Source organism: Capricornis sumatraensis, chromosome 12 (genome assembly GCF_032405125.1).
Source record: "Capricornis sumatraensis isolate serow.1 chromosome 12, serow.2, whole genome shotgun sequence".
In the NCBI taxonomy this organism is placed as follows: domain Eukaryota; kingdom Metazoa; phylum Chordata; class Mammalia; order Artiodactyla; family Bovidae; genus Capricornis; species Capricornis sumatraensis.
This window is the reverse complement of record NC_091080.1, coordinates 45,904,510-45,930,781: the sequence shown is the minus strand read 5'-3', so window position 1 is coordinate 45,930,781 and position 26,272 is coordinate 45,904,510. Positions and strand designations below refer to the sequence as shown.

The 26,272-nt window shown below is 38.8% G+C and overlaps 1 protein-coding gene across 1 annotated transcript; it reads right to left on the bottom strand.

Annotated features, from left to right (window-relative positions):
* Positions 1-417: 417 nt before the first annotated feature.
* On the bottom strand, positions 418-24,836 carry ZMYM5 (zinc finger MYM-type containing 5). Its single transcript, XM_068984506.1, has 8 exons — positions 24,779-24,836; positions 24,110-24,179; positions 17,221-17,725; positions 16,889-16,982; positions 6,845-7,130; positions 5,805-5,970; positions 4,704-4,916; positions 418-1,763 (listed from the first exon to the last, which is right to left on the bottom strand). Exons 3-8 carry the CDS (start codon positions 17,713-17,715, stop codon positions 996-998), a joined length of 2,022 nt encoding a protein of 673 aa, XP_068840607.1. The 5' UTR covers positions 17,716-17,725; positions 24,110-24,179; positions 24,779-24,836; the 3' UTR covers positions 418-995.
* Positions 24,837-26,272: the final 1,436 nt, after the last annotated feature.

Sequence of the window (26,272 nt, the reverse complement as noted above, 5' to 3'; positions counted from 1 at the left end):
CTGTCAGGAAGCAAAACAGCTATAAACTAATGAGACTGATGTTCTGGGTTATTTCCCAAAGTTTTCTATGCTGGCCTCACCGAGAGTCTGCAAGTGCCCCATGTTGTCCTGCTCCAGCCACCATTCACATGTCATTTTGTTTCACAGGAAAAGCCTTGAGACAACGGTATGTAAGAATGGAATATATGACAGAACTGCTATCAGAAACCAGAAACAAGGGAGAGTTAGTAAATACATGGTGAAGCAACATGACTGACTATGTGAAAAAACCAACACCCTTCTTTTAATTTTCATGAGTGTATTTTTCCTTTGGATGAAAACAAAAAAATTGCCACAACACATAAAGGTTAACTTAATATATTTTTATTTTAATATTTATATCAACAATATATTTTATATTTGCACCAACATAAAAATAGGTATATTCTTTATGCTTAATAGTTTTCACATGACAATAAAAGCTAAAACATTTATAAATTAAATTATAACAAAACCAATAAAACACAAATTAACCACCTTAATTCATTTAACATAACAAATGATGCTGCTTTGTTCAAATAATAACATTTTGCCCAAATGAAATAAACCATAAGTATTTGGTTTATTAGCAAAAAGCTGCAGTTTCAGATCCCATTCTATTTCTAAATAACAATACTTGTTCACGTATGTATCTTGTTCAACTGTTATTGATAAATTCAAGCCTTTTTCTCCCTCTTCCAAGATAATCAGAACAAAATATTAACTACATCGGTCAAAAGTCAGTCCTGAAATGCCCATTTTAAAAGATGTGAATTGAAAGACTGAAAAGATCAACAACTGCCTTCACTGGAATGGGCATTAATCATGAGAACTTGGAGCAAAAACCATCTTTACGAGTTAACTTGCTATGATACTTATTACTAATGAGCGGAGGAAACACTATCTGGGAGCCTCAGCACAAAGGACCAACTATCAGGCTACAGCTCTGAATAAGTATTCAACCTCTTCATGTCATGTCAGATCAGGTCTAAGGTGTACAACAGTTTCACACCATCCTTCCCCTCACTCTCCTGTAATCTGTGTTCTGAAGCTTCAACAATTTTACTTGTTTTCAAATCAGATTTTAATTTTGAATATTTAACGCTATTGTTGATGTGCATTTCACTCTCCTCGTGTTTGCTAAGAATATGTGATAAATGCTGCCAATCTCTGCACCCATTCTCATTCTTCAGTTGATTTTTTCCCTCCCCAAAGAGTTTGCAATACAGACAAAAGACAGAATCTTTTGAGGTTGAATAAAGTAACCAGCATCTAGTGGTTTTCTCACCATTTGCAAGAATTCTTGTATAGTAAGTTTCTGAAAACTTCCTCCCTGTACTGTCTTTTGGGAAGTTAAAATTTCTTACTTGAGGTGGGTCATTTTCAACTAGAGTGTCCCTCTGTTTAATACTCAAAATTCGGGGCCATGTACCTGGATCTGCAGAAAGCACAGCTGGAATAACGGAGTCTTCTGATGGTTTCTCTCCCAGTTGCTCTTGAAGTTTATCAGCTATGTCTGACATGGAAGGAGGTAAATTCATGTTCTGTTGGACCACTGACGTGTCTAGGCTACATTCTGCTGAAACCTGTAGTTCTGAAGTCTTTTCCTTTTTTTCTGGTATTTCTTCTATTTTTTCTGGAAGTATGGTCAATGAGCCATATAATTCTCTTTCATTTTCTTCTCCAACAGCATTCCTTTTTCTGTTTTCTGATGCTAATACTTTTTTTAAGTTTGTTTCCATCATCTGAGGAAAAATTGATTATAGATTATAATTTTTCCTTATTTCCTTTTTTCATTATTAACAATGAAAAAAGTTAATGTATATACAAATGCCCAATAAGCATATGAAAAAGATGCTTATCATTAGTCATCAAAGAAATACAATTCAATACCACTACAAATCACTTCATACCCACCAGGATGCCTACAATAAAAGGAATGATAATAACAAGTCTTAGCAGAGATGTAGAAAAACCAGAACCTTCCTAAGGCACTGGTGGCAATGTAAAATGGAAAATAATGGCAATTTCTCAAAATTAACAGTCACTCTATAAGACACCCTATGTCATCCTATGGTGACATATATGGTCACCATAGTGACCCTATACCATTTTCGAAGAGTGGCAATTCAAAAATGAAAATACATGTCCACATAAAGACTTGTACAAAATGATCACAGCAGCATTATTCACAAGAGCCAAGAAAATAGAAATAACAATGTGGTATTATCCATACAATGAAATATTATTTGGCAATAAGATTAGGTGTGGTAAAGATACATGCTATAACTTGGATGAACCTTGAAAACAGTGTATGTGAAATTCAGTCACAAGGTACCATATAGTATATGATTTCATCTAATAAAAATTAAAATTAGCTATTCTGGGGTCAATAAAATAAAAATGTACATACACACACATACACAAGTCAAAATAAGAAATGTATGCACTGTGATAGGCATCTGCTAGCTGTAGTATTTTAGTACCCTGTACAGGGTACTAAAATACCTGACCATGGTAAACAATGGAGCTCAGGAACCAAGAGCACTGCTCTGAGGCAGTCCTGCATGCAGAGGCAGCACCGAGGCACAGCTGGAGTGACATGATGTGGTGTGTGCCCTGGAAGACCGCCCTGACTGCACCCTGGTCTCCAGTGCTCAGGGAAACCAGGGAACAGAGACAGCCAGGAGGCTGTGGGGCCAACTGTGGCAAGCAGGGACGGTGGTCAGGTCTAGGACTACGGTGGTGGGCACAGGGCAGAGCCAGGAGTTGGTTAGGAAGTAGAATCCAGGTTAGTTGGGAAATGAGTGGCCCTGGGGGCTAAGACAGAGGAGTAAGGAATAACCCAAAGTTTCTGCTTGGACACCTGGCTGGATGGAGGGTTATATACTGACTTGGTAAACAAAGAAGGAAAGCAGGCGTGGAGTGTCAGTTGTGGACAGAGTTCCAAATATTTGTGGAACATTCAAATGGAAATTAGACAGACATACTGGTGTGAAACTGAACAAATATACATTCCAGATATATTCTGGAAGTCATCAAAATACATATTAGCTGAAACTATGGGACTGGTAAGATGATACCAAAAGAGCATATTTAAGAAGAGACAGAATGCCAAGGCCTATTGCTAATGTTATTTTTTTACACAACCAAACTCAAGTGTTGGTCTTATTTCTGAGTGTGTTGGTAATGGATAGGTAGTCAAGTTGTCACAATTCCCCCCACATCTAAGACTCATCTTCCTGGGGATCATTAAATTGAATCCAATGTAGATCATCAGGAAACTCAAGGCTTACGTATAATTAAATGTTGGCATCAGAGCCAACGTAGCATATACATATACATATTTTCTTGCAGGATCTTAGTTCCTCACATTACCTAAGGTATTATACATGAGGTATAATAACTTCAGTATCTTTAACACTATTTCAAAGGTTTTATTTAATTGAAAGTTAATAAACATTTAGTAAAGAGAACCAACTAGTTACATCTGACTAATTAAAAGAAATAATTCAATTAATTAAAATATCCCTTTTCCCAGAAGTTAAGTACTTTGAACATTTTTAGATGTTTCTTTTCCATGTTTATTTCCAAGTATCACAATAACATGTTTGTATCACTATTTACTGATTTTTTCCTCCCACTTTTAGGCGTCGCTATCGACTTCTCAATGAGGAGGATACAAGTTTAGTTCTCTCTGCCATTGTGCTTACCACACACAGTCACCCTCCAGCTGCCTTCTCATCCTTTTTCAACTTTGGCACCAATGATATATTGGCCAGGTCATTCTTTGCTGTGAGGGCCTGTCTGGCCCATTGCAGGTCTGTCTGCATCTTTAGCCCCCACTCACTGATGCCAAGCTCTTAGCTGCTGCATGTGGGATCTAGTTCCCTGACCAGGAATTGAACCTATGTTCCCTGCACTGGAAGGCAGAATCTTAACCACAGGATCACCAAGAAAGCCCTCCCACACAAAATTAACTTGAGATGGATCACAGATATAAAATCTAAACCTAAAAAGAAGACAAGATAGGTAAATATCTTCATAACCTTGGTAGGCAAAGACACTGTAAACAAGAGTTTTTAATCAGAAAAGCAAACAGTAAATTGGACTTTATCAAAATGTAAATCTTGGACTTTTCAAAAACATTAAGACAAAAACACTGTCCAGTAGAAAAATCTTCCAAATACATTTATTTTACAAAAGAAATGTATCCTGAATATATAAAGAATTTCTAACAGAAAAGACAACCCAATTTAAAAAAGTGAACTAAAAAAAAAGTGAGCTAAGACTTGGACACTTTACAAAAGAAGATAATCACGTAATAAAAAAAGGAACAGCAATTATCAGGAAATTAAAACCACAATGAGATAATCATTTCATATCTACTGGAATAGATTAAATCAAACACACAACATCAAATATTGTTGAGACTACGGAGTAATTGGAACTAGTGGGGATGCAAAACGGTACAGGAGAAAATTACTCCTTGTAATGTCTGTAAAACGTCAAGTCTTAACGCAAACTTAGTCAGATCAATCAATTTCAATACTCATTTGAGAGTAATATTCAATGAAAGACTGACAAAGGAACTAAATGAGATTCTAAGAAAAATCTGCTTAATGTAAGCTAACAGGCCAGTTACTACAAGCTTGATCATTTAAAACTCATCAAAAGAGAATTACCTGTTTATACTCATTAGCACAATTTTGGCAGCAAAATCGCATCTGTTGACCTTCAACAACCAGGACATTGTTCCCAGCTCCTTTGCCGGGCAGGTACTCGCCACACTGCTCACAGCAATTCATCACTAGACCATTGGCCAGCCTGTACTTGTTAAAGCACTGGTTACTGCACAGCTTGTGTGTTACATTGTTAACGCTGACTTCATGCCGAATCTAGAAGAAAAACCAATTTATTAAATAAATCAACCAGATTTGCATCATACCTAATATATCTATTTTTTTTCCAACAAATAATCTCCAATAATTTCTCAGTAGAAGAAATATTCAGGTAAAAGACATTAAAAAGCACATTATACTACTTTTTCATTTTTATCTTTGATTTCTTGTAAAAAGGAAAAATAAGATTTATAGAAAAGCAATAAAATAAGAGATATTTAATAACAAAATGAATTAGATAGGTTTTGATATGACTTGATTAAAAACAAATGGATAGGGAATTTGTAGGTATTATAAACTTCACTGCCCTAGAAAATAGGGGTGGGGGGGTGGCCAGTGGGCACCAGTATCACCCACTTTCAGGATAGTGTCTGTAAGGACATAAGTTCTTGCTCTGCTCAGCTCTGTGGTAGCTGAGATAAAATCCTGTCCAGGATTTGCATGGCTCCCTGGTAACCCAGACCAAACTCAGCCAAGTGAGCACTCCCTGGATGCCTGGGAAGACAGCAGTGCCACCTAGGAAATGTGGGATGACCTACATACTTCTACTTCACTTATTCTTTGTGTTCTTCTAGGAATGGTTGTTTCCTTCATGTCCTAAACCTACATTCTCATTTAGTGTGGCTAATAAGAACAAAATCCACCACGAAACCACTACTTTCTTTATGACTGCATTCAATTTCACGTAAGCAGATGTTTACTCCCCATTCTATAGGAAGGGGAAGTTTGTTAGGAGACAACTCTAACATATGCCTATTCTTCCCTTCAACTTCACTGAGGGAATTCAGGACACATCTATTAGGTAGATAGCAGAACATATAATAGTACCTAAAAGTTAAAATTATTCTCGTTAATCTAGATAGTAATTTAAATAAAAGTCCAGACCTCTGTTAGTTTATTACAGATTGTACATCTTGATTTGTTCAGAACTCTTTTTCGAAGATTCTGGCTGTCTTCATAGGGAGACAAACAAGATGTACTACAACATTTTGGGAAGGGTTCACTTGACTCCCCTTGAGGAACAACAGTAGCTTTTTTGGTAGGTGCATCTCTGAAACGCAAAGGACAGACAATTAAGAACATTTCTTTTTGGTCATGCTACCTGACTTTCAGGATATCAGTTCCCTCAGCGCCCCGACCAGGGACTGAAGCCAGGCCACAGAAGTCGCCAGGGAACTCCCCAGAATACTGCATTTTAATAGAAGTCAAATATATGAATAACAACCGACATTTTTCATTTTCTCATGATTTAATCCTAGGAATCAACTATAATTTTTCGATCCAGAAAAATCTACATTTTGGTTTCATTGCTAAGAGTTCCTAAATAATATGGGAAGAGATTCAGAAATAAAAATATTTTGTTGAGACTCATGGTGGCTAAGACTATGTGCTCCCAATGCAGGGGGCCTGGGTTCAATTCCTGGTCAGGGAACTAGATCTCACATGCCACAGCTAAAGATCTCTCATGCCAGAATGAAGACTGAAGATCCCAAGTAATGCAACTTAAGACCCAGGGCAGCCAAACAAATAAATAACCATAAATTAACTAGAGCAATTTTTGTCGTCACAGGTTATGACCTTTAGAACCTTGTCACAGGTTATGACTTCTAGAAGCATACAAAAAGGGGAAAAGCAACCAGGTAGAAACAAGACAGAGGGTGGGGGAAATGGTGAGGCAAAGGCAGTGGAAAAGAGAGGGTCCGTTTATTTCTATACCTAAACTTCATTTCCCTGCCAAGAGTAAGTACAGTACAAATGACCCAGAGCTCTGATGTCCGCTAAGATAACTCAAGTTTTGTAAAGCTGAAGAAACCTGTGCATCCAGTCTATCCATCGATCTCTGCAACTCTGTAAGGACATTCAGAACACACATTCATACTACCAGTGTCCAATCATGTGGAGGCATGTTGAAGGGTACAGCTTACTTTTTACATGTCACATTGCGTTTCTTTGGAGTACGCTTATGAGAGAAGGAAGAAAGGCAGGTGGTAGAACAGAAGAGGTGAGCTGATCCTTTTCGCTGATAAGCTGTCTGTCCCTTCTGTAAAGGTTTTTTGCAGTTTGCACAAGTGATTTTAGCTGCTTTAGTGGGTTGCTGTTGGGCAGAAGACTGGAAAATCTGTTTAGGAAGCGAGGCCACTGGTGATAAAGAATCCACCCCTGGCTGTTTCTGATTACGGGGAAAGGATGCTGACTGGGAGATCCAAGAATCTTAAAAATAAAACACACAAGAAAGTCACGAAACAGTTAAAAACTCACATCAGAAAAATACTTTTTCATTTTGCACAAGTTTAAGAGAGTATTAAGGCAGGCTTGTTTTACAACCCAGCAGAACAATCCGCTTCATATTCTAAGTGAATAAAGCTCTACTGTGCCAGCAACGGAAATGGTGGTCCTGGAATAGTACACTGAGTAGCCAGCATCTCTAAATAAGACTCTCTGCACTACAAATTTTGCAAGTAATTTAAACTGAGCCTTGGTTTTCTCAGCTACAAACTGCAATAACACCCAACCTATCAGTGTTATGAAATCTAAATGAGAGGGAATTCCCTAACGGCCCACTGGTTAGGACTTGATGCTTTAGGTGCCAAGGGCCTAGGTTCAATCCCTGGTTGGGCAACTAACATCCCACAAGCCACACAGCAGGAAAAAAATAAAACACCGAGTGAGACAATGCATATACTAAAACATCAGTTTTGTACACAGTACATTTCCTAAGGCACTTTTTCTCTTCTAAGAAAGTATTAATACATTATAAAGAAATGTACAAATATAGACTAAAATCTAGTATGCTGCTGCTGCTGCTAAGTCGCTGCAGTCATGTCCAATTCTGTGCGACTCCACAGACGGCAGCCCACCAGGCTCTGTCGTCCCTGGGATTCTCCAGGCAAGAACAATGGAGTGGGTTGCCATTTCCTTCTCCAATGCATGAAAGTGAAAAGTGAAAGTGAAGTCACCCAGTCGTGTCCGATTCTTCAGGACCCCATGGACTGTAGCATACCAGGCTCCTCTGTCCATGGGGTTTTCCAGGCAAGAGTACTGGAGTGGGATGCCATTTCCTTCTCCAAAAATCTAGTATGATACCCATTTTGATAACAGCTTCCCCCTAACATTATGAAAAATTTAAAGCATATAGAGAACCTTAAAGAATTTTACTGTGAACACCCACGTCCACCATGTAGATGCTATACTATTTTATTGGTTTTATCACACCTTTCTATTTATTCATCCCTCTAAATAATCTATCTTGTTATGTAGTTCAAGTAACTTGTAGATATTAGCACACTTCCCTCCATAATACTTCAAAATGCATGTAATTTAGACATAGCATTTTAAAGCAACTCTGTCTACAATTACCGTAGACTTATTTCCAGGCATCAGTGAGGTGGTATGGGCAGGAGACTCAGCTCTCCTACCTTTACACAGGCACTCTGCTGTTTGCCTCAAAATGCATGTTTGCCTTAACATGCATACATTCACTTGGCAATCTTGTTTACACAGAGATTCCAAACTAGTAGGTCAAGTGAGGGGCCTGAGATCTGCATTTCTAATTCACTCCAGGGTAATGATCAAACTTTGAGAGAAAGCCCAAGAGTGAGATGAGAAAAATGGCCCAAGATACTGAATTATTTTGTAATCGCTCTTCAAAAACAGCTTTTGTCATTAGCAAAAGGCCTATGTCCCCTTTACTTATTACAGCTCCAAACAACTTTCAGAATACTAGCAATATTAAAAACTCTATCTTCACTTCTAAATTCCCATGTGCTGCTTCTAATTTTGTCCTTTTTGACATTTTATCGAAATAGGCAAAAACAAAACAGAACCAAAAAAGTAACCAAAGAAATTCTTTCACTCCACAGGAAGATATGCTGGCAAACATGAAGTATATTCCAATAAAGATTTTTAGATTTCTTTTTGGCTATAAAACACATCTTATAGGATCTTATTTCCCTGACCAGGGATTGAACCTGGGCCCTCATTCGAAGTCCTAACTACTGGGCTGCCAGAGACTTCCCCTGATAAAAGTTTTTATTACCAAATGCCCTTAAGTTTATTGCTTCAACTGCCTACTTTTGAACTATTTCTTTAGAAAACAAAAATTACATGTTATCTATAAAATACAGGATGTGTTCTGGGATCAACTTCTCTGTAGATAATGTGGATAACAAAGCAGATTTAATAAAAGAAAGAAATTCAAAGCACTGCAAGATTTCCCATTACCATCACTATGAAAGAAAAATTGGGCTTTTTATTTTTAGCCATGCCAGGTGGCTTGTGGGATTCTAGTTCCTTGACCAGGGACCAAACCCATACCCTCAGTGTGAAAGCATGGAGTTCCAACCATAGAACCGCAAGGGGATTCTTTGGGCTTGTGAATTTGTATACTCACCCACACTTAAAGGGGACATAGTTATACATAATTATGAAATTTTTTTTCACTTTAGCTTTGACACATTCATAAATAAAGCAAATGTTTTCTTTGTTCATACTGCAACCATTTAATTTATCCTAATTTCCAAGTTTATTTTAGTATTATTTATCTTTGTCTGCACTGGGATTCTGTTGTTGTGCATGGGCTTCTCATTGCAGTGACTTCTTTTGTTGCTGAGCAAGGCTCTAGGGCCCAAGGGCTTCAGCAGTTGTAGGTCACTGGATCTACAACACAGGCTCAGGAGTCATGGCCCACAGGCAGCCCCGTGACATATGGGATCTTCCAAACCAGGGACTGAACTCATGTCCCCTGCCCTGGCAAGTGGATTCTTAACCACTGGACTGCCAGGGAAGTCCCTCAAAGTTTCTTCTTCCATCAAATTCCTATTTTATTTATTAGTGTCTCCAGGTTAAAGAAAAGAAGTCTCAATCACATTTTCCCATGCTTTGTTCCCAGAGTAAATTTTAAGAGAAGGGGCCCAGGAGATTAATGCAAACCCTTCCTTACACACAAGGAAAACAAAGACTTAGAAGGCAGAGGTGGTCTGTCCAAGACCAGTACATGCCAGACACATTTGAGTTTTAGGTATTCTTTCTTCCCACATCCAAACTCTACTTCCTAAAGAATAACATCTTAGTATTTCGTAAGTATTGGTCTGAGTGAAGTTACTTTAGTGTCTCAGTGGGGTTTTTTTTGTTGTTAAAGAGCAACACATGAAGCTTGAATATCTTAAGTGCAGAGCTCAAAAAAGAATCCACCTGCCAATGCAAGTGCCACAGGAGATGCAGGTCCAATCCCTGGGTCAGGAAGATCCCTTAGAGAAGGGAATAGCAACCCACTCCAGTATTCTTGCCTAGAGAATCCACTGGACAGAGGAGCCTGCCAGGCTACAGTCCATGGGGTCAGAGAGTCAGCCATGACTGAGCATGGACACACCTATACTTTTATGACCATCACCCAGATAAACACACAGAAAGGTCCTCATGTCTTTTCAACTCAATCACTTCCCTTCTTTCCCACAAGCCATACCTGTCCTGACGTCAGAGTAGTTGTCTTATTTTGAACTTCACATATGTAATCATGTAATCTGTACCCTGAGTTTCACACACACTGAAAATAGCTGTTCATCTGTTCCCACTGTTGAGTATTCCATTATGTGGTTGATACTATTTATCATTCTATTTCTGATGGACATTTGGACTGCTTCCAATATTTTGGGCTGAAGGGATACAACAGTTTACTGGATAGGGGGACCTGATAAGCAAGATCTTGATTGACACTTCACTGTGTATGACACAGAGTGGGCAGGACACAGGAGCGATCTTTGCTACTCAGGAGAGGAAGCTACAATGTACAGGGGGAGGACTGTCTTCCAATTTTTGACCACGATTTCTGTACATGTCTTTTAATGGTTTCCTGGGTATTTATCCTGGGTATTTTTCCTGGGTATTTGTAAAGATTCTCTAGTTCAAAGGTTAATGTTTTTTCTCCATTTTAGAAAATCTTCAGTTACACCTCTTCTGCCTCATTTCTTTCTTCCTCTTCCTGGGATATTAATTACATGTCCTTTTCATCAAGTATCCTAAGTCTCTTACATTCTTTTCTGCATTTCCCCCTTTCTGGTTCTGACTCAGTCTGGATAATATTCTCATAAACATTCTAGTTCATTCACACTCTCTTGAGCTGTTCCTACAGGTAATCTACAGTTAAAATGTAGACTGATAATTCTATTATCACACCCCTTATAGACTCACTTCTAGTATGTTGTGTTGTTAGATGGCCTGCCTTCTCATATCCCTGACTACCATTTCTATATGAAAAACTGGGGAAAACACTGAGACTCTGGATTATGTTCACATTCCCAATCCACAGGTCAATGGTTTTTCTTGTTGTTTGTTTTGAAACCAGTCCTTCCTTGCAGGCCCCATGAGTCTGCTAAAAGTCCCCCTTAACTCAATGGCCGTTTCTGGAATTGACCAAACTCGCATTACAGAAGAGCAACCCCAAGAAGATAGCATCATCTCAGATATGACAAACCTCATTTTTCCAGTGTATTTGTAGCTCTATAATGCTTCTGACATTTTATACATTTTGTCTCCCCACCCCCCCATTATTCTCTGTAGGAGGAACAGGAGTTACCTATCAATTGTTAGTTTAAAATCTATTATCATCAGAAGCAGAACTTCCTAGAATCAGTATCCAGGCCAGAAATGCTTATAATCCAACAAAGATACAACACAGATGCCAAGAACAATTTCCAAGTATTCTCTTGGAATAAAGATCTTTTTACATAAAGATACATGATGACCAAAGAACTTTCAGTGTAATACAGTATACACTAAAGGTTAATGAAAAAATTAAATAACACAAAGTCCATTCTAATGGACACAGTCCTATTTTTATAAGCTGTTAAACAAGTTTTATCTGTAATTTATAAAATTCATTACTTTTACCAAAGCTGACAGCAGGCAAAAACAAAATTTGGGGTTAACACTAAAATTAGCTTTCAAGATGCTATATTCCATTTTAACAAAGAAAAAAGCAGCAACAAGGCATTCCTTTTGAAAAGTGACTCCACCTTTCAGAAAACTTGATACATCTTCATCATCACTCTTTACCTGACAACTTGGAAGACACTCTTTTAAGAATTCTGGACCAAGTGGTATTATTTAAAAGGATATAGTCTGTAACTTCTGTCCCCCAAAGTAGAACTTCAGAGAACCCAGGAACACTGTAAATGCATTCAAACTTCATAGACAACAGAAAGGAATTGCCTCAGCATACACAAAATAGTTCAAATGTAGCTAAGAACTTCTTCATATATATGAATGAATACCAAGTGAGTCCTTTAATGCTTGTTTTTGTTGTATTTTAAAATCATTGATATTTCATGTCATGAGAAAATATCATAGTAATATACAGTTTTGAATTAAGGAGATAAAAGGATGACAAGAATGAAAATACATCTAAGTAATCTAAACAACTTTTGCTAGCCTCAATTATGTCCACTATTTGAGTGGAGTGACAGTATCACATCTAACCACAGTATGCTCCTTTATAGTTACGTATCAAATTTATGCGCTATGCTTTTAAATTGAAAAGCATGTTATTGATCCACTTCACCATTAAATATACAACTTCAATTTACTTCAAAAAGTGAAAAATGGGGATTTCCCTGTTAGTCCAGTGGTTAAGACTCCAAGCTCATGATGCAGGGGGCTTGGGTTCGATCCCTGGTCAGGGAACTAGATCCCACATACCACAACTAAAACGCAACACAGCCAAATAAATAAAGATTAAAAAAAAAAAAGAAAGTGAAAACTGGGTCAAGGCTGACGCATCAAAGATATACATGGCAAGGTTTCTGATTTTAACTTCACTTAAGAGCTTATATATACATAAGATTGAATTCATGCTTCCACAAATATACATCTAAAATTTAGGAAATAATTACAAAACAAGAAATAAGTGAAAGAAACAAATCAATTATATTAGAAATAAAATTTTTTAAACGAGTGAACAGATCCAAAAGAATGATTTTTCAATGAACATTATTTCAAGTCTTCAACATCTTCAACTGTTAAGCTTAACACATCATTCTTCACAGATATCACAAGTGCTTTATATTATTTCTCATGTTTCACTCAATCAATAAATAAAAGATGTACATGGTAATAAAGATGACAAACATGAATGAACAAATTTATATTTTGCAAATCTATTTTTAAAAGTTCAATGATATATAAATTAGGGCTTTCTTGATAGCTTAGTTGGTAAAGAATCCACCTGCAATGCAGGAGACCCTGGTTCAATTCCTGGGTCCAAAAGATCCCCTAGAGAAGACAGACTACTCACTCCAGTATTCTGGGGCTTCACTTGTGGCTCAGCTGGTGAAGAATCCACCTGCAATGCAGGAGACCTGGATTCGATCCCTGGGTTGGGATGATCCCCTGGAGAAGGGAAAGGCTACCCACTTCAGTACTCTAGCCTGGAGAATTCCATGGACTGTATAGTCCACGGGATTGCAAAGAGTCAGACACAAATGAGCAACTTTCACTTCACTTCAAAGCATTCTTGGCTAAGAAATTCCATGGACAAAGGAGCCTGGTGGGCTACACAGTCCATGGGTTCGCAAAGAGTCAGACATGACTGAGCTACTAAGCAAGCGAGCATGATATATAAATTAAGGAAGTTATCACCTTTAAATGGTCAGTTTAGCAAACATTAAACAGTATTCCTACTCCTGAGGACAGTTTACAACATGGAAAAAAGCCCCAAATTTTTTTACGAGGGCCATTTTGCATTTACCATGAAAAGCTTTAAAAAACTGACATCTGACTTAGCCGTTTCACCTACAGAAACTTCTCACTAGAAAATAAGTGTGATAAACTTAAAGATTTGACATGTCAACCAATATACTACTGATGAAATTCAGTCAAATGCTTCCCCCCAGGTCAAGAACAAGACAAGGGAGTCCAGTGGTTAGGACTTGGTACTTTCACTGCTGAAAGTTGGGGTTCAATTCCTGGTTGGGGAACTAAGATCTCACAAGCCCCACAATGCTGCCAAAAAAAAAGCAGACAGCAAGACTTTATACTTTGATCACTCCTATTCAACATTACATAAGAAATAAAAGAGGATGTGACAGGCTGAACTATTTTCATAATAAAACAGATTATTTGTCTTTTTCGCTATGCTGGCATTTGCACTAATGGTGCAGAAGCAATGATGAGTAAAACTGCTCACAGTGGAACCCAACTGTACTAGAAAAGCTGTCCTCACTATCAGGCACATTTACTTCTGCTGTTCTTCTTCCAACACCGACAGGTCGACACGATTCTGATACTGAACATATGGAGTAAGCACCAGCCCTGCTTAAAGACACATCCACAAGACTGCCCTCCCTTCACATGCCACCTGGATGCCTGGCCAACTGGCTGCAAATCCGGGAGCTTCCTAAGGCCACTTCAGGTTTGATAATTTGCTAGAATGACTCAGAGAACTCAGGAAAGCTTTATACTTATCATCAATATTATTTAAAGGATACAAATCAGGACCTGCCAAATGAAGAGACATACAAGCTGAGGAGAGGGAGGATCCCAATGCAGAGCTTCTGCCCATTCTCTGTCAATCAGGTAGTGTCACCCACCGGGCACGGATGAACTCACCAACCAGGAGGCTACACTGATCTCAGTGTCAAGAGTTTGTACTGGGTTTCATCACCGTGTGGAGATGAATGATGGGATTATTTGCTGCAGGTGATCAGACCATCTCAGCCTCTTTCTCCTCCATGGAGGCTGTGCTGGCTCAAAGGCCCAAATACTTGAATCACATGCTTGGTCTTGCGACCTTCCCTTAGCCTTTTTTTTTTCCCCCTTAGCCTTAATCTTCATGAATTGGTTAATCTCAAGGATTCAGCCTCTCTCCCAAGAAACATGGACAAAGACCAGTGAAATTATTTACTATACAAAAGAAGTCCTTGTTGAAAAACTAAAACTTAGTATGAATTTTACTAAATTTCAGCCTCTGATTACATTTTAATACTCTGTATGATGAATAAGGAAGCTGTATGATGAACAGGGAAGCATCCAGAAGCCACTTCCTTTTCATAACAAAGTACAATGAGACACAGTGGAAAAGCACTTGCAAAACTTGCACTGCAGGCTGAACTAGCCTTGAAAGAATGACAAACTGGTTACATTTTCTTAAATTAAGCTTTTCGTTTCAAAAAAATAACTATTTGTTGCCAATGAGAAAATTTGATGTTTTGAGTGAAAATCAGAATCTCTGAAAACTTGCATCTAACACTGCTAGCTTTTTAAGGCATCAACATTTAGAAGATCTAGGTACAGTGAATCAACACTTACAAATAATGAAAGCACAATGTTACCAATTCATTCAAAGGTAAAATTCATCCAAAGATTAATGAATTTTAGTGTAATAATGTATGAAAAGTTCATTATACAGTTTCAGATTCCACACTGTAAGAATTTTTAAGAAACAACCACTTATCAAGTTTTGGAGATATGTCAAAAGGAAAAGAAAATATCCATAGTTAACTAAAAAGACTACTAAAATATAGCTCTATTCTACGATCATGTATGCATGCGAGGCCAGATTTTCTCCTTATACTGCAAACAAAAGAAGACAACGCAACACATTCTACGTAGAAATCAATTGGAGGAGCTAAATATACTGTCTTCAACTAAGGCAGAATAACGTCACTTTTTTCACTAAATTTCTTTGAAAGTAGTTATCTTTCATTAAAAATGTCACATAATACATAATTATTAGGTACTTTTCAAATTTAAGTTTTAATTTCTAATATGATAACAGATAAAAACAGAAACAAAAAACTCTGGGTTCCTCAATCATTTCAAAGAGTGAAGCTGAGTTCAAAAGTTTGAGAACTGTCCTTTAGAAATAATAAACAATGTAAACAAAGACATTTAGTGTGTGGAGTTCCAACAGTAAAAAAATGACAAAACATAAATGCCTAAAGAGTAGAAGAATAAATACCTCAGACAACAGAATATTTTATAGACACTAAAAATTCTATTTTTAAAATAATGCAACATACTTAAAATTTACATTAAAAGTCAAAAGAACACAAAACTATATATAATATGCTCTAAATTCTATTTTTAAAACCACAGAGGCAAAAAGACTGATAGCAAACAAACTAAAATTTTAACAGCTGTCAGTCATTTCTACTTAGTGGGTTGGTAACAGATACTAGTTTCTTATTTCTAACTATGATATCTTTCAAATGTTCTGTAATGTTCTCATAATCAGAGAAAAAGATTAATTTTAAAAAATTTTAAAGAAAAAAATATACTAGCATTCCATTAAGCAATAAGTGACTTGGTTCTTAGCCCTAGTTACTTTCTAGTTCTTTTCTAAAATTCTAAGTTGATAGATGGCCAAAAGCAAACACAAACAAAAACCAAAGAACAAACAAAAAAACAAAGGGCACATTAAGTCACGAAAACGCTGAGAAAAAGATTTGCTAAATTTTAAATAACTTTCATTATATTTTACCAGAACACGAATGGCCACGGAAGTGTATTTAAAATATAGATCTCTAATTTAAAGAAAGTTTTCCAAATTTAAAATGAAGAAACTAATAAAGTGCTAATTTAAAACAAAAATCAGAGACAAACAGTCCAAGAGTAAACACTTGAAACGTAAAAATTGAAAAATCAAGTTATGTAATTACAAATTAAATAAAATTTAATTCTTATGTAATATTACTTTAATCTTTTAGTTCACTACCCATCTTTTTATCCTAAGAATTTTACATTAAAGATGGTAAACAAAGATGGAGGTAAGAATTATGGGAGTTTTCAGTTAAAACTTAAAATACAAAACACTTGGGTAAACTGCAGTTTTACTAAGTAAAAAAATTCTATCTTAATATGAAAGTTAACAAAAAATACTTCACATATAGAATAAATAAACTGGATATAGGTACTAAAAGCCAAAAGCTTACAAATTTAGGGTGAAAGGAAAGTATTTAGTATCACTCACTGCTTACCAGGACTATGATGAGTTGTAAATCCTCCATTCTGAAATTCACCTCCTGCCACATTCATTCTACCAGGATTAAAAGGTCCTACTGCAGTCTTGGTCTGTGAAGTTAAAGACGGGGTGTATGTTTGCATATTAACACCAAAATTACTTGACTGAAGTCCTTTAGCGACATCTCCCAAGTTGGAATTCTATAGTGATGTTATATCTGTAATCATTAAGTTCATATCTCGCCCATCATTCAGAGCTTAAAACCTGCTTCTAAAGTTGTAACATTAGTAATATGAATTTCACAGTCGATTCTGTAGTGATAACACCATTACCCATTCCTGCATTTACCTTACTTCTTGAAAGACTGGAAGTGGAGAAATCCAAATCTTTGGTTCTGTTTTTAGTTCCAGGAAATTCCCATTCAATAAAACTGGAAGAAACTGTCTTTTCCCTTCCATTTGTTTCCATGTCCTCTTCATCATCAATAACAATTGTCTCACTTATATTTCCCTTCTGAGAAGCCAAATATCTTGAGGAAGGAAGAATTACAGAATAATGTCCTTGAAGCTTTCTATTTCTTGATGCAGGAAATACAAAATGTCTTTGATCAGCTATTACTGGAGCACAACTTGAAGGAGGTTGTATAGATTCAATAAACACAACATCATCATCATCACCATTATCACCTTCCACCAATGAGTTTCTAGATCTATTAGCTAACGGACTAACTGGGTCACCAAGTGAGTCTCCTACATCCATGAGACTAGCTGCCGTGGCTTTACTCCCTAATAAGACAGGAGTCTGTTCAGTCAAGTCTAATCTTCCTGCTGAACATTCACCCATGCCAAAGAACCTGTAACAGAGAGAAAAGAAAAAAAAGTTCAAGTAAATTATGATTATTACATTTTATTGCAATTAAATAGCATAAGTGAAATTTTAAATTCTTTTCTGTGATTTTATCTATTAGTAAGTTCTTCACTGAAATAGAAAATAGTACAAAATAATTCCATCAATTACCAATAACCCAGGGTCCAAATACAACTAGTATACCAGATATACCTTTATCTACTAAAATTATATTGTCCAAACCGTGTTTCCCTAGTGTGTTTTGTCACTGTTTTTCAAATTCTCTGCTTCCAACATAACTGTGTAATTAAATCATTCTGAAACTTTTTTGTCATTGTCCACAAATTGCCAGATACTATATTATAGGTTTATGTAAAATTCTAAAAAAACCCATGAGGTACATAGTTTAATTCATTTTATAGATCAGGAAACATATGGGTAAGCCCAAATAGCATTTCCACTCAAGGCTCTAATTTTAGGCCCCAAATTCTTAGCCTTGGTTTTATTTAACAAACACTTCTGTGTACCTATATGCACTAGAGAACGACAAAGGAAAGGATCCAGATCCAAATAATTGGAAGAATTTGGAGAAGTGAAAGATCAATGAAGCAAAGCTCTCAAAGCAGATGAGACAAGAGGAGGATGAGGATATGTACAGCACAGTGGTAATGAAGCTAATCAAGAACAAGAAATCACCTTTATCTCAAAAGCAAGAGGGAAAAGTTAAGTGTATGGCTGTCCCTCAGTACCCGCAGGGGGTTTGGTCCCAGGATACCCACAGAGGCTCAAGTTCTACAGTTGGCCCTCCGTATCCGAAGTTCCACATTCACAGATTCAACCAACCCTGGATCCTGCAATACTACAGTATTTACTGGAAAAAAATCTATGTATTAAGTGGATATGGGCAGTTCAAACCCACGTTGTTCAAGGGTTTGTCCAATTATAACTGGAGCGTATAAAAGTATGTAGAAACAACAGATGGAAAGCTGAGCTAAGTTTACAAACACTGGCTTCAATTTTCTTAGAAGTTCAAGACAGTGAAAGAGGTGGGATCTGTAGGGGTACTGAATAATTAGGAGAACTCATACAGCAGTCATCATTCAATTTTAAACATTTCATATTGAAATATGCTAAGTAACATTCTATTCTAAAATTTTCCCAACTAATTTTAAGTGATAGTACTTAGTCATATAATAGATAATGTTTATTCTTAATGGGTGCTATATCATTAAATATAGTAATTCAGTAAATGCTTAAATAAGTGAGGTAGGAACTACTCTTTGTCTCATTTTACTGATCAGGAAACTAAGTCTCAGAAGACAGTAAACAATCTGCCTGGCCTGCCCAAGTCTCCACTGCTGGAAAGGGTGGAATCAGGAGTCAAACCCAAGAAATCTGACTCTATAATCTATTTCATAGACACCACATCATATGCAATTATTGTATACAATTTCTTAAGTCCTTGTTTTATTAAGATGAAACAAAATTAACAATCATGTAACTCTACTTCAAAGATACATAACAAATCTAAGGAACCAGTTAAAAGGGTTATAAAGCAAATACGAAAATTAGGATCATAGTTAACACATATCCAATAAGCTTATAATGTGATTGATTTTCAAAGGAAAGATGCAATAACTCGCCTAAACTAAATCATGAAATTTAAGAACTGTTATTTACACACACACAAATTCTTGTTAGTTCTTTCTGTATTGAATAAATCTAAAACAGAAAAGAACAATTTCTGGGAAAGAGCAATAGCTAACTCCATGGTGCCCTCTGGTGGCTGTTAGGTTCTATCTTGATCTTCCCAAAGAAAATAATAGAAAGGGGATTCTTTATGCTCAGCTAATTCCAGTCATCTATTCCTGAAAAAAAAAGATTAAGTATTTACCTATTTTCAAATTTCAGATTGTAAAAAAGTTAAAACCTAACCCTAACCACTATTAAAAGTCACTGTTTATATATTTAACTATCATTTTCTTAATTCTGTAAACATAAGCCTACAAAAAAGTTTTAAATATTTCTATGATATTATCCAAAAAGAGAAAAAGTTAAAAGTTTAGCTAAGGCACTAAGCAAATTACCTCACTTAATTGAGTTTTACTTTTCTTAACTGTAAACTGTTGTTCATACTATAAATGGGGATTAAAAAAAGGACTCTGAGGTTTTTATTGTGATAACTGGACATACAAGTCCCTGGTCTCTGCCTGGACCATATTAAAGAGTACAAAAATGATAAATCTCTCTCTACTGAGAAGGTACTCAGGCAAATACTGTGGCTTCACCCTAAGATTTCAACAAGTGTCTAATTAATCTTAAATATTTTTGTCTTCCTATGGTATCCTTTTTTAAAAAATCTTTATTGAATTTGTTACAATGCTGCTTCTGTTTCATGCTTTGGTTTTCTGGCCAAGAAGTATGCGGGATCTTAGCTCCCTAATCAGGAACTGAACCTTCACCCCCTACATTGGAAGGCGAAGTAATAACCCCTGGACCACCAGGGAAGTTCCCTTCCTGTGATATCTTATTCATCTACAACTATTTAATTTTCATCTTGATACAATGAAAATTAATATAAAATTAAAGGAAAATCCACACAGAGAAGTGTGGAATCTAATGGGAGTTCCCTGGTTGCTCAGTGGTTAGGATTCCAGGTTTTCACTGCTGTGGCCCAGGGCTCAACCCCTGGTCAGGGAGGTGAGCTCCCACAAGCCTCACAGTGCAGCCAAGAGAAAAAAAAAAATTGGGACTAGAATTTCAGCCTAACTAAAAAGTTAGGCTGAAACCCAAGCAAGACTCTTATATGCAAATTATCTCTAGGTTTTGTAGGTAATAACCTTGCAAGTTAAGAAGGTATTTAATTATCGATAAAGATGAGAGTTAACACTGAAACAAAGACACAAATTAGGGTCCTTTGCCCTATTGTGTTTACTTTTATTCTAGTTTTTATTTCCTAAAGATTGCTACAGTTATCTTTTCAAAAGATTACACTAAAATATATATAACATAAAATACTATTTTAATCATTTTTAAGTATGCAGTTCAGTGTTATAGTTTTTTAAATATGCCTTTTTAAAACTGCAAAAATGTCTGCTGCATTAAGTTATAATTCAGTATCATTAATTTCCTGACATCACCTTCAATTAAAAAAAGTTGAATAATTTACTAGCCAGTTAATATTCAATTATGTTTATGCACAATTTGGTAGAACTTACATATTAAAATGACTCAAAAAACAGTAGCTAACATAGAAATGGTGAGTTATTAATTTGACAAGATTAGCACATGATGATAAAGGTAAACAAACCTGCTCACAAGCCTTCAAATATTAAAATCACCAAGAAAGTATTTTCAAATATTTAATCACTGCTCCAAAGGTTCATTTTTGGCTACCTATAGGCACATCTATATTTTCAAGGCTCTATGAAACATAAAGGATGCATGCTATAAAAATTTGCTGATCACTTAAATTCTCGAACACATTCTATGGCATCTCTGAACTTATACTGTAACAGATCTTTTGTAATATAAAAATATTTGTATATTTACATAAAAATAACATCAATTTCAAAGTTAGCTTCCTGTTAGTATATACTACAAGGATTCCCACTAAAAATCAAAAACTAAATAAAGGTGTATGATGATTCTCAAGGTTTTATTCACAAATGTAAAGAGATAGGAAAAGGAAGAATTAAATGAACAATCACAACAAACAGCAGAACTACTTAAGAGAATAGGCACTTAAGAGATGGTAGAATGATCACACAAAACTAACTTCAATCCCTGCTAAAATCCCCATAAATGACAGTAAAGTTCCTACTCATAAGAAAAGGAAAAACTAAAGAAACAAAACCAAAAACTTTGATAAGCAGGTGGATGAGTAGTTAACCAGCTCTGCCTGAGACAGCCTACCTCTAAAACAGTGAAGGAAAAAACTGAGAAACTTCTGACATAAGCTGCGGAATCATCAAAAGGCTCAAAGCCTCTAACTCCTGATATCACTGGAATAGGGAGCAGACAGCTAAGACAAGGAGGATGTGAAATTCCAGGTGCCTTCCCTTTCTCCACGTTGATGATCACAGGTCTTCCCCCTTTCTGGCCCAAGTTCTAGACTTCTCTTCTTTGGAGAGGACAGAACAAACGATCTTTGTTTCAGGTATACCAGGCACTGGTGAATGCTTCAATATCATGTATTTGAAATGCTCCCTTTCCCAGCTGATTCCCAGAGAGCTGGCATCCAGACTTCAATCTTCCAAGCAGCAGACTCTTCCCCAGAAAACTTCTTTCTCAGAAACACTCCTTTCTGTGGAATTAGGAACCCCCCAAAATGAAAGACCTAAAGATAATGACTTCAGAGGTTCTCCATCAACTGGCCTAAAAAGATTCATCCTACAGTGAAGCTCCAAGTTGAAACATTCCACTCATTTTTCTAATCTATTTTCTATTTCTCAATTCTTAACCACGAGTAGACCAACCAAGGATTATAAAATATCTGAAGAAATCCTCTAATAAGAAAAATAGTCCTGACATATATATACTATTGATACTGTGCATAAAATAGATACCTGAGAACCTACTGTACAGTTCAGGGAACTCTACTCAATGCTCTGTGGCGACCTAAATGTAAAGGAAATACAAAAAAAGAGGGGATATATGTATATATATAGGTATAGCTGATTCACTTTGCTGTACAGCAGAAACTAACACAATGCTGTAAATATAACACAACTATACTCCAATAAAAAATAATGTAAAAGAAAAAGTTGTTAAAAGAAAAAAAGGAGAAAGAAAAGTGCAGGAAAAAGAAAACAAAATCGAAATCCACACAACAATCAGAACTCTAGCCCGACACATGACAAGCAAAAGACCATAAAAAATTGCCAAAAATGGAAAACTCAGTACAAGGACTGAAAGATAAAGCTGAGGAAATATCAGAAGACAAAAAGCACAAGAACTGTAGCTACCATTAACAATGTGTGTGTGTGTTTCACACAACTTATGGGCTAGGCACTTTACAATCTTCATAGCAATTGGGAACACAGGCACAATTTACTCACGTATAAAATGTGGATAAAAAAGTGTATTTAACTGAATAAGATGTGCATTTATAAAGGTTCAGTTATTGACTCTTATTTAGTTTGCACTTGCCAAAGTAATAAGACAGCAGAGATATAAACCAGATATGAAATCTGGCTGGCACTAAACCTAGTCCTTCCCACACTGTGCTCACCTATGCTAGGAACCTGCTGTTGAGAAAAGTGGCTTTTCTAACTGGTAATAACTGAGTCAGCGATTTGTTATCCTTCCAGTCTGTTAGTTTCCACTAGTTCCCTTTTCCTAATAAAGTCCCTCATAGCTCTAGAACCCTGTCCACATTCCTTCATCTCACGCAACTACCACATAATCTGAAATATCATTTCAGGTATCCTATGAAAATCACCCAGTCAAAACAATATTCATTCCTAAAAGCTGTCTAACTAATGAAGTGTGCCATGAAGCCTATCAGAGTAAGTGCACAGTCAAGTCTGGCAAGAAGCAACAACAGCAGAGGGAAGGCAGGAATATTACTATGAGAAACAGCAATATTCACAAGTTTCTTTTTGATGACTGGTGAAAAACTGACCAGGTGGAAGGACAAAATAGGCAGGATCTAAGACTGTACAGAATCCTAGATAATAAATGTAGAATCAGAGATTTAAAAAAAAAATCATTTTGAGACACTTTACAAAATTACTGATTCAGGAAAGGAATGGTGTTAAAGCCGTTAACGCAACAGCTGACAGGGAACTGGGCATTTTATTGTACCAAAATGAACAGCACTTAGCTTACTTTTTAGTAACAAGAAAAAAAACACATCAACTTCATAATGGAGACTGTCACTACCAATTTAGTAATTCAGTGGTCAATCTTAGAATCGCGACTAGGGTAAGAACTAGATTATCTCTTAAAAAAAAAAAGTTTCCTGATGTGATGCTTGCCTGAGTTTTATCAGGATACAGAAAACACAAATCTTCCTCAAATATAAGACAAACACACACACAAAGTATTGTGTCCATCAATCTTAGAATAACGATAAGATTCAATCAGTCTAGTTAATTCAACAGTACGGAAAAAAATTATTTCTAACCATTAGAATGCAAAAAAAAATGTTAAAAAGAAAGCATTAAAAATGGAACATCTTAGAACTCTAGGAGAATACCAGTGGTGTAAACATCAGCACGCACTCACCATGCTTTCCCAGGGACTTCCCTGGCTTGGCTCTGGGGACAAGGTCCACTCCAGAAACTAGCTCTCTGCCTTCAAGGTAAGAGAAAGGTAAGTTCCACAGAAGCACACTCTAGTACTGCGCTAACTGTATTCCACAAACACGCGGGGTAAACTTACTCACCGTGCACGCTTTCCTCCTTAATTACTATCACCGAACTATCACCAGACTTTCCTGTAGGTGATTCCTGGCCCTAGAACGAAGGATGAAAACGGACTTCGTTATAGCCAAGCTGGACGCAGCACCAACTCACCAGAGAGGAAGCAAAGGGACAAGTTAAGAAGCCTCAGCGCTCCTCCACACAGACACCCCCGACCCCACGGCGGCCGAGGCCCCGCCACCACCACACGCCCGCACAGTCCCTGCGAGCCAAAGGCGAGAGGCGGAGGGCGAGCGCGGCCTCGAGCCGGAGGAGACACCTATCCCCCGATTCGGCCCGCTCGCCGCCGCCGCTGTCCCCCAGGAACCCACTCGCCCGCAGCTCGCGTCGCCGCGGGGCGGAAACCCCCGTGTTGGCCCGGAGCCCGAGACCTGCCCGCTCCGCGTCCGCCATTAGAAACTCGCCCAAATAAGCCGTGAGAAGACGCCGCGCCGGGGTCTGGGCGGCCGAGGAGGGGACCTGGTGCGGGGGGGCCGTGTCCTCACCCTCAAACTTGCGGACCCCGGGTCGCTGCCGGGAGAGTGCGAGTGCGGCCACGAGCGCCCAAGCAGGCGCCCCCTCCCCCACCCCGCGACCCCCGAGGCCCGCCGGCGGCCGCCTCACTCAGCCCTCGCGGCCGCGCCCGCACTCACGCCCGCCAATGCGCCTGGGACATCAGCGGAGCCGCCGGCAGCCTGAGGCCCCGAAGCGGCAGCGGCGACGGCGGCCGCGCCGCGGGGCGCTCGTCCCGGGTCGGTGGGAGGCTTCGGAGGCCGCCCTCACCCATCTCCGCCTCCCGGCGCCTCCGCCTCCGGAGGCTGCGCCGCTCCCGGCCACCCCCACTGTCGGCGGCCCTGAGCTGGAGACACGGCGGGGACAAGCCTCACCCGGTTCTGGCTGCGGCTCCGCGGAACGAACCTCTCGGCCCCCGGCCCATCACCCACCTCTTCGGCAACAAGCGCAACTCCGCTCAGTCCAGTCCCAGCTTTAGCGTTAGTGAGGAGGCGGAGGCGGGGGCCGCGGCGGCGCGGCCCGACCCGGCAGGTCCCTCCCCCTGCGCCCTCACTGGCGGCCGGGGAGGGCGGGCTGGGCGCCAAGGGCACGCCCATTGGCTGCGTCCGCCTTCCTTCAGGACCCCCCTTGAGGGGGTGGTCCGATGCCCCGTCCGTCAGCCGTAAGCCACACCCCCGCGCCTCCATTGCACTCCCCGCCTTTTCCGCAGGGAGCCCCGACCGGCGTGTCGCCGTGTAGAGAACAGAGTTTGTTGCTACCTGCAGTGGTCGAGAGCTGTCGGACGCCAGCGGCCCGAAGACCTGAGCCGGGCCACCTGCCCTCGCAGCGGCTGCTAGCGCCACGGCCTTGATATCCCCCTCACCCTCCCTGTCCAGTGTCTGGGAGCCCCGTGAGACCTGGGCGGGCAGGGGCTTCAGCGACGCGGGCGGGAGCAGGGGTCTGGAAGGCCGGCGGCGGGGCCCCGCGCGCTCCTAGGGCTGGAAGCGCTTGCCTTCCCCTCAGCCCCGTGGGGAGGCGTCCCCCGCTCCCGTCATGGCTGCTGGAGGAGACGACGTCCTCCATCTTGGGTGGGCCGCGGATGGAACTGGGGACAACTCCGACTGGGCCCAGGAAGCCGTGGCTGGGCCCCGCGGCGGAGACGGCGCCTGCTGCCGGCTCCACACCTGGGCCTGGCCTCAACTGGAGAAAGCCCTCACGCACCAAGAAGACCCAATGCAACCATATAAATAAAATTTTAAAAAACAAAATCACCAAGGACATAGTTGAACTCAACACCATCACTCAACTGGATATAATGACATCAAAAGTCTTCTTCAATATATGGTAGAACATATATTCTCAAGCTCACAAGGATCATTCACCAGGACAGATTACATTCTAGGTTCTCAAACACACCTTAACAAATTTAAAAGGACAAATTCTACAGTGTCTGATTTTTGACCATGGTAGAATTAACCTAGAATCAAATAACAGATAGCTAGAAAATCTCAATAAATGAAGACTAAACAACACAGTTGAGCAAGCTCTGGGGAGTTGGTGATGGACAGAGAAGCCTGGCCTGCTGCGGTCCATGGGGTTGGGTCATAATAAATGTTGGGGACCAAACGGGCTCTAGGACCTAAGTCATGTTTACC

Bases quoted from the DNA above. Each gene is read 5' to 3' on its own strand.
- ZMYM5 (XM_068984506.1), bottom strand. From the start codon at position 17,715: ATGGGTGAATGTTCAGCAGGAAGATTAGACTTGACTGAACAGACTCCT. The intron at 7,131-16,888 runs GTAAGCAGTGAG...TTTATTTTTAAG, and splicing joins TACAACTCATCATAGTCCTG to ATTCTTGGATCTCCCAGTCA. The intron at 5,971-6,844 runs GTAAGCTGTACC...TTTGCGTTTCAG, and splicing joins CGCAATGTGACATGTAAAAA to AGATGCACCTACCAAAAAAG.